The sequence below is a fragment of the Condylura cristata genome, unplaced genomic scaffold (assembly GCF_000260355.1).
Source record: "Condylura cristata isolate star-nosed mole 26May11 unplaced genomic scaffold, ConCri1.0 scaffold00015, whole genome shotgun sequence".
NCBI classification, from domain to species: domain Eukaryota; kingdom Metazoa; phylum Chordata; class Mammalia; order Eulipotyphla; family Talpidae; genus Condylura; species Condylura cristata.
The window spans coordinates 1,944,921-1,953,546 of record NW_004567116.1 but is presented as its reverse complement, the minus strand read 5'-3'; the positions used below and the strand labels follow the sequence as shown (position 1 = coordinate 1,953,546).

The 8,626-nt window shown below is 58.2% G+C and overlaps 1 protein-coding gene across 3 annotated transcripts; it reads left to right on the top strand.

Annotated features, from left to right (window-relative positions):
* The first annotated feature begins 6,139 nt into the window (after window positions 1-6,139).
* On the top strand, window positions 6,140-8,619 carry SSSCA1 (Sjogren syndrome/scleroderma autoantigen 1). 3 transcript variants are annotated; one of them, XM_012725683.1, is made up of 5 exons: window positions 6,140-6,495; window positions 6,629-6,832; window positions 6,928-7,079; window positions 7,203-7,287; window positions 7,650-8,012. In XM_012725683.1, the coding sequence occupies exons 2-5, from the start codon at window positions 6,814-6,816 to the stop codon at window positions 7,991-7,993; spliced, it is 600 nt and encodes a 199-aa protein (XP_012581137.1). In that variant the 5' UTR covers window positions 6,140-6,495; window positions 6,629-6,813; the 3' UTR covers window positions 7,994-8,012. The 3 variants fall into 3 exon arrangements, with proteins under 3 accessions (XP_012581137.1, XP_004682683.1, XP_012581138.1); XM_012725684.1 differs by having other exon boundaries at window positions 6,142-6,495; window positions 6,629-6,787; window positions 7,650-8,619; XM_004682626.2 differs by having other exon boundaries at window positions 6,140-6,832.
* The last annotated feature ends 7 nt before the right edge of the window (window positions 8,620-8,626 follow it).

Below are 8,626 nucleotides of genomic sequence, written 5' to 3'. Positions count from 1 at the left end.
GGCTCTTGCGGGCTGCAGGGGCCTGGGCAGCAGAGGGCCAAGGGGCCCGCCGAGGCCTGTGGAACCCTGGCACGGGAGGGGCCAGTTCCCCGCACGGAACTGGAAGGCTGGAGGGCTGCCCCCACGGCGCAGGGTGCGAGCTCACCCGTGGCCTGCAGCGGGGCGCTGGGGAAGAAATCTCACCTCCCACCCTCCTAGCCTCCCCGCCTGGCAGGGGCTGCAGCTGCAAGGGGGTCGGTGGGCAGAGAGCTGGGCAGGGGGGGGGTCACAGGGAGTCTGCCCCCGCCTCTAGGGGGCGTCGGCACTGTGCAGGGGAGATGCGGGCTGAGCCGCCCTGCGCCGCACAGTGACACCAGCACACCCTTGGCCTCTCGCTCCTCACCCGCGGGCCTTGCCGCAGCATGGACTTAACACCCAGTGTCCGCTCCTTGACACCAGGTTCTGGGAAGAGGAAGACACTAGTGCAAATCAGTTGGCAAGGAGGCAGGACATAACCTCAAAGCTGCCCCGCTCCAGGAAAGAAACGCGGTTTTTATGCTGCCTCGGAGAGAGCAGGTTTGAGAACAAAGGAGTTCAATACGTGTTGTTTAAGATTCATCTGGGGCCTCCCTGGAAGGGCAAGGGGTTAAAGTGCAGCACTATGAAGCTGTCATCAGCCACTGCAGCACGAGTTTGACGCCCGCCAGGGAGGGACCCCCAGGGCGCAGCAGACCTCTCCTGTCGCCCCTCGGCAGTGTACTTCGTCAGTCTGCCTGTTCTGCTCCCCACTCTGTCTCTGGTGAAACTTCTCACCCCCACCCCACACCTCTGGCCTATGCTCCAACTCTTTTATGCATACATAAATCTTTTTTTTTTTAAAGATTTTTTTTAAAGATTTATTTATTTATGCATACAGACCTGGGGTACCGGCCAGAGGTGCAGGGGCAGTGAAAGGATTCACCAGAGACAGAGTGGGGAGCAGAACAGGCAGCTCGGCAAAGTACACTGCTGAGGGGAGCATCTGCCGGGCCCTGTGGGTCCCTCCCTGGAGGGGATCAAACGAGCTGAAGCGGCTGCTATAGCTTCACAGTGCCACCAGGGGGCGCTCCCAAGGCGCTCTGTGTGCCTCTCTGTCACCCTACCTTGATTGTCCTGTAGCCGCACAGGGTGGGCTCCTGCCCGGGCGCATGGCATCGCAGCCCCGGAGTCCTGGCTCGAGCTTCGCTTGCTGCCCGCCACCCCAGGCCTCCTGAGAGCGCCACCTTGTGGGCAGATCCGCGCGCAGGGCCTGGCGCGCAGAAGGCAGCTGAATGGAGACCACTACAGGGCCGCATCATCCTCCCAGCCACCCTGCAAAGGGGAAACAGGCTCGGAAAGGTAAAACCATCAGACTCAAGTCCTCTGGGGAGTAAGAGGAGGGGCCCTTTTGGTGGCCTGCAGGGGCCGTCCTGCCCTGAGGCGGCTCTCCAGCGACTCCTGGAATGGGAACAGACTCTGCCTACTTGCTGCTGAAGCCCAATACTGGTCTGCCAGTCTCCACCTCCAAACAGGCAGCATCTACCGTGAGACCCAGGCCCCGACGTGCACTCCCCATGGGCTCGCCAGCAGGGTGATGTGGACAGGCCCTCAGCCTGTCCTGGCCCAGCCGCCTCATCTGCAGATTGGGCAGGATGACACAACCCGACTCACGTATCATCCTGAGGATGAGAAGCGATCACTCCTGCACCACTCCTGGTTGGCCTTGCCCAAACACCCCGGTGCCCCTGTAGCTAGAGTGTGGAGCGGAAGCCCCGAGGACTGTCTTCCTGTGACCGCTGCTGTCTGGAGGCCCAGCGGAGCATGGATGTTTCATACAGAAGAAACAGCCCCCAGGTGTCCCGTTAGGAAGCCCCCAGGGACATCACAACCACTGGCCTCTGGCTGAGCTACAGAGGTGGGGCAGGCCAGGTTGCTGACGGCTGCAGACGGCTGCAGATTTCAGGGACCATGGACCTTGGAGAAGCTTCTGCATCCCTGTCTCTGTAGAAAGAAACCAGATCCCATTTCTCTCAGTTCACATTTTGTTTTGGCAACCAATTAACTTGGGAAGATTAAATTCCCCGTTCTTATTTAAATTTTTAAAGAAAATTGAAAGAACAGAAGCCCTCCCCCCAAATTCTTAGCGTGGTGTCTGATCCAAAGACAACATACACCAAGTGTTGACACAGTTGACCCTGAACAGTGCAGGACTACAGGGGCCAGTTCCCCCGCTCTCAAAAATCCTGTAAAACTTTTTTAAAAAAAGATTTATTTATTTATGCACACAGAACTGGGGTACAGGACAGAGGTGCAGGGGCAGTGAGAGGCTTCACCAGAGACAGAGTGGGGAGCAGAACAGGCAGATCGACGAAGTCCACTGCTGAGGGGAGCAGCGGGGAAGACAGATGTCTGCTATGCCACGTGGGTCACTCCCTGACCGGGGATCAAATCAGGTCACAGTGGCTGGCAATAGCTTCATTGTGCGGAGTCTTTAAGCCCAGTACCGCCCAGGAGGCCCTTACTCCTGTTCCTGCTCTGTAAAACGGGGAGTACAGGGGCAGTGAGAGGATTCATTAAGGAGTGGGGAGCAGAACAGGCAGATTGACAAACTACACTTCTGAGGGGAGCAGCGGGGAGGCAGGAGAGGTCTACTGCACCCTGTGGGTTACTCCCTGGCCGGGGATCGAACTTGCACTGAAGTGGCTGCAGGTAGCTTCATCACACTGTACTTAACCCACTGCGCCAGCAGGGAGGACCCTGTATAGCCTAAGTGCAGCTGTCCCCTGGTGTCGCGGCACCTCCGCAGAACCGAGAATATACAAGAAGATCCAGTCCCCTGGGCAGCCGTCCACATCCTTGGGTTCTGAATCCTCGGGCTGAACCCATGAGTGCGGGGCCCTTGATATAGAGCCCAGGCTTACATCCGCGAACCTGCACGCTTCAAGCCTCTCTTGTTCAAGGGCCCACGGCATCATGTTTATTACTGTGTCCTCTAGCTCTCACCTGTTTCATAGAAGTGTGAGGTCAAGTCACACCACAGTGAAAAACAGAAAGCCTGCCCAGCCTCAGGCCGGCAGTGTGGACATCCTGCGTGAGCACCGCAGCCGCATGGTGCAGCCGCATAAGCAGCCTGCCGCTGACACTCACCTGCGCCTCCAACTGCTGCCAGAGCTGTTTTAATTTTTTTTTTAAGATTTATTTTATTTGTGCATACAGAACTGGGGTACAGGCCAGAGGCTCAGGGGCAGCGAGAGGCTTCACCAGAGACAGAGCGGGGAGCAGAACAGGCAGATCGACGAAGTCCACTGCTGAGGGGAGCAGCGGGGGGTCAGGAGAGGTCTGCGGCGCCATGGGGTCACCTCCGGGGCAGGCGGGAATCGAACTCATGCGGAAGCGGCTTTAGATTCTCAGTGCTGTGCTTTAACCCGCTGCGCCACCAGGGAGGGCCGGAGGGCCTAATTTTTAAAAAGATTTATTTATGCACACAGAACTGGGGTACAGGCCAAAGGTGCAGGGGCAGTGAGAGGCTTCATCAGAGACAAGAGTAGGGAGCAGAACAGGTAGATCAATGAAGTCCAATGCTGAGGGGAGCAGCGGGCAACACAGGTCTGCTGAGCCATATGGGTCACTCCCTGGCCGGGTATCAAACTCAGGCCCTAGTGGGGACAGCCCTCATCTTCCAAGAGAACCAGCTAAAGTTCTGATTCATGTGTCTTTCCATAGCAGTAGCGAATCTCCCTCTGTTCATGTTGTGTGTGTGCGTATCAGTAAATGCTGTCTGAAAGGTTGTAGATGTTTCTGTACTTCCAGAATGTACTGGTTGTCGCAATGGGCAACTGAGACTGACCGCTGGACTGTGAGGAGCTGCCCCTCTGTCCCAACCCCACCCAGAGGAGAGCTAGCAGCAGCCAGGACAATGTCTGGCAACTGACTTTGACTCTTCTTCCTGGCATTCAGGAAATAAAGTGGAAGATCTGTGGTTGGTAAATTTTACAAATTGGTCAATATCTGTACAGTTAATCACTTGGCCTTCCCTCAAAATCTGGTTTACTGTTTGTTTCTTTTGTTTTTTTTTCCCTCCAAAACTTGTTAATGAACCCATGAGGTCCTCATCCTTCCTCTCACAGAAAACCATGTTTCTGTCCACATTCTATCCTGGTCAGAACAGCTAAGAACTGTGAAAGGGGCCTCCCTCGTGGCCTAGGGGATAAGTCAGCACTGTCACTGCTATGGCCTGAGTTCGATCCCCGGCCAGTGACCCACAGGGCACAGCAGACCCCTCCTGTCTCCCGCTGCTCCCCTCAGCAGTGTGTTGTACTCCTGGATCTGTCTCTGGTGAACCCTCTCACCCCAGCCCCATCACCACCTCTGGCATATACCCTAGTTCTTCTATGCAAAAAACAACATTAAAAAATAAAAGAACTGTGGAACGTCTCTGATTTTACCATACTTTGAAATAAACAAGTTAGAGTGACACAAACATGGATGTAAGCAGAGGACATAAGATTTGTGTCAGAGGCAAAGGACTGTCACTCACGGGCACCAAGACTTATGCGTGTGGGCATCTTTGTGTCACTTGTCGTTACCCTCAAGTCTCACGCAGGTAATGCAGATGCGCTCACATGGATCTCTCCATAGGCGCGGATATATGCTGCAGAGGAGGAGTCTAAACTTAGAGTACCCAGGTACTTTTTAAAGGGCAGGATCTATATCTGCCCTTCGCACTAGAGGGAGCCACTGCCACTGTCCCCCAAGGCTGCTCACCATAAAATACCCCGGAAAGGACAGTCCAGAACCAAGGTAATGTTTCTGCTCACTAGCCCAGCATGAGTGAGACTGGTGGAGAACTGTCTCTTGATCTCTCTGCTGCCTCTGCTTTACACATGAAACAACTGAAGTCCAGATTACTCCGCCGGACACAGGCAGTGAACAGCAGACCTAGAATCAGACCCAGGGGTCATTGATTTTGGGTCTGTGCCTTGTCCACTCTCTCGTGGAACTGGAGGAGGGGCCCTGAGGGGAGAAGTGTGATGGGGATCCCCTTGAATAGTGTGGGAGAGGAGTAATACGAGCAGAGTGAAAGGAGATGAAGGGATCAGATTTCTAGGATCTTCAAGGCATGAGTAGGGACTTTGGGTTTTTGTCCAGATGTGATGCAGCACCTGAGGGATTTAAACAAAAGTGTGAGGAGATCTGACTCATGTTTTACTTTTATTTCTGAAGGATTTTTTATTTCTTTATGCACACAAGAACTGGGGTGTAGGCCACAGGTGTGGGGTGTGAGAAGATTCACCAGAGACAGTGGGGAGCAGACCAGGGAGATCTACTGAAATCCACTGCTGAGGGGAGCAGCGGGGAAGACAGATGTCTGCTATGCCACGTGGGTCACTCCCTGACCGGGGATCAAATCAGGTCACAGTGGCTGGCAATAGCTTCATTGTGCGGAGTCTTTAAGCCCAGTACCGCCCAGGAGGCCCTTACTCCTGTTCCTGCTCTGTAAAACGGGGACAACCATAGTACCTCCGCGTAAGGTTGTCACGAGGGATAAACGGAAAGAAGTGGGAGGATGTGGCAAGTCTTCGCTGGTGCCAGGCAGAACAGACCACTGAGGGGGCGCTGGCCATGACCACACAGAGGGTATAACGGTGGGGGTGGGAGCCAAAGGCACTGATGACCTGGAGGACCGGGAGTCCACAGAAGGCCGGGGGTGGGGGTGTCTCTCCTGTCACCTGGCAGCACGTCCTAGAATGAGGCCCTGGGGCAGGCACACTGAGTCCGAGCCCGGCAAGTGTGAGAAGGGGCGCAGGGTCCACTAGATGAGCAGGAGGCGGCCTCAGTCGGAAAATGGCAGCCGCAGGGAGGGGTAGGAAGATGGAGCCAGCAGGGCACTCAAGCCCCAGGCAGGACCAGGAAAGCAGGGGCCGTCTGGTCCCGGAAGGCCGCAGGGGAGATCAGGTCTAGAGCCAGGGCCCCACTCCCGACCCGGGGCTGCCGCCCGCAGCAGCGGCTTCTCCAAACCGAAACGGAAGAGAACTCGGCAGACAGAGAGCAAAAGCTGGGCAGCAGCCTACGAGGGAGGGCACGAGGGCCACGCGCAGCGGGCGCCCGCGCCCCAGCAGGCCCCAGCCCGAGCCGCTCTGCCCCGACTGCGCATGCCCAGCGCGCCCACCGCCCCCGCTGCCCAGCGGCTCCTCGAAGGCTCGGGTTTCGCGAGGCCGCGGGGCGGTGTACTCTGCGTCCGTCTCCGGCCTTGAAAGGGGGGTGGTGAGCGGACTGGGGTACGGGCCATGCAGGAAGGGGCGAGTCCTGAACTAGGCCGCCCGGCTTAGAAGGCGGCCACGAGTTGAAGAGGCCTGCGGCGGCTCCTCGCGCTCAAGGGCCGTTTGCCACCACGAGTGGCGTTGTTACTGCGATGACGCCACCCCCCGCCGGCCCGGCTCGGCCCACGCGGGAGGGAGAGCCGGGGAGGCGGAGGCCGGTGCGGACTTCGCGAGCCAGGTAGTGCCCTCGAGCCGCGGCACGCAGGAGGGGCCGCCCGGCGCCGCCATTTCCGGGTTCCGAGCGTAGTTACCATGGAGACGCCTCCACCTTGGCCACGCCGATAGAAAGTTTTTGTTTTCTCTGTTCTCAGTGGGAAGCGCCAACTGGGCTGGGTCATGGGTGCGGCCGACACGCCCCACTTCGGGCAGCGCGGCGTCGGAGCCGTACCTTAGCGTCATTTCCGCTCACCTCCCCACATCCGGAAGGGGCGGAGCCAGGCGCAAGGCGCGCGGCTTATGCGTCACTTCCGGTGAGTCTGTCGGCGAGAACGGCAACATGGCCCTAAACGGCGCCGGTGAGGGCTTGGGCTGCGCGGGCTTATTGCTGCGGGGTACGGGAGGCAACCCACTGGGCGAGACTCCCTGGCCCCTTGTGCCTCTCTCCCCACAGACGTCGACGATTTCTCCTGGGAGCCCCCAACCGAAGCGGAGACCAAGGTGCTGCAGGCGCGGCGGGAGCGGCAGGATCGCATCTCCCGGCTCATGGGCGACTACCTGCTGCGTGGTTACCGCATGCTGGGCGAGACGTGCGCGGACTGCGGGGTGAGGAGAGACACGGGACGTGAGATCCGCGAGGGGCCCGAGGACCAGGCCTCACGGCCCCTCCCAACTCTCCCTCTGTACCCCTTGGGCCGTCGTCTCACCCTGATGCTTTCTGGCTCCTAGACGATCCTCCTCCAAGACAAACAACGGAAAATCTACTGCGTGGCTTGTCAGGAGCTCGACTCAGACGTGGATAAAGATAATCCGGGTGAGGGGCCGAGCGTGGCTGGTGGAGAAGCGTGGTGATGCAGGCCAGGGAACACTAGGTGACAGTGGAGTCGTGGGTGGGGCGGAGACAGGGCGCCTTTTTTTGTCAGCTCTGGAGAGGGCCATGCCTTCAGTGCGAGCATCAGACGCCTTCTGTGTGCCATCACGATGGGAGAGTCCAAGTTTATCAGGATTAGTCCTGATGGGAGAAATGAAGCAAAAGTAGAAGTAACTGATACAAGGAAGAAAATGGCCTTACAGAGAGGCAGGGGAAACAGCTCAGTCGCGGGGAAGGTCAAGGAAGTGACTCGGGGCTTTGGTGGGCAGGCATCTGACCATTCTACCCACTTTTTCCTCTTTCAGCTCTGAATGCCCAGGCTGCCCTCTCCCAAGCCCGGGAGCACCAGCTTGCCTCTGCCTCAGAGCTCCCCTTGGGGTCTCGACCCACCCCTCAACCCCCTGTCCCCCGCCCAGAGCATTGTGAGGGAGCTGCAGCCGGGCTCAAGGCAGCCCAGGGACCACCCCCTCCTGCAGCCCCTCCAGATGCAGATGTGGTAGCCTCCACACAGGAGGCCCTCCTGCAGAAACTGACCTGGGCCTCGGCTGAGCTAGGCTCTAGCACCTCCCTGGAGACTAGTATCCAGGTGTGTAGCCTCATTCGGGCTTGTGCCGAGGCCCTGCACAGCCTTCGGCAGCTGCAACACTAAACCCCTCCTGAGAAAAACCTCCAGAAAAACAGCTGTTCCTCTCGTGTGGTTTGTTCTGCTTCTGGGAGTAGCATGTTGGCTTCAGCTCCACTTGCCTTTCCTTTTCCTTGCTTTTTGCCTCGTACCCAACCCGTCAGCCCTCTCTGATGCCCTGAGAGAGGAGTGGAGCAGTTTCCCCACTCAGAGGAGGGCGGGGAAGAGGGCTTGGCGACGATCCCTGCAGTCCTTTAGCAGTCTTTAAGTGGGATTTGGGGCTCCAGCCCCCTTGGTAGCTCCCCCCCCCCCCCGAGGGCCCATGCTGTGCCATCTTTGATCCCACCCAGGCCTCTCCCTGATAGTCCACCAGCTTGCCCTTTAGGGGCCAATTACGGCCCAGTTTTAGATCCTTTTCCTTGGGAGTTACTGGGCAGAATGACTGAGCCGCGGAGAAGGGGCAGAAGGAGCTATGACGGAATCGCTCCCGCGCTCTTCCCTCCATCCCGTTTTGTGGGCGCTCACCCCCTTTTCCTCTGTTGCGGGCGGCGCGGTGCCCGTTTAAGAAAGGCCCCGCCCCCAGGGGCGGGCAGAGGCGGAGCGGCGGAGTCGGGGAAGGAACAAAGCGCGGCCTGCGGGCGGCGGCTGGGCTCGGCCGGC

Bases quoted from the DNA above. Each gene is read 5' to 3' on its own strand.
- SSSCA1 (XM_012725683.1), top strand. The intron at 7,080-7,202 runs GTGAGGAGAGAC...TCTGGCTCCTAG, and splicing joins AGACGTGCGCGGACTGCGGG to ACGATCCTCCTCCAAGACAA. The intron at 7,288-7,649 runs GTGAGGGGCCGA...TTCCTCTTTCAG, and splicing joins CGTGGATAAAGATAATCCGG to CTCTGAATGCCCAGGCTGCC.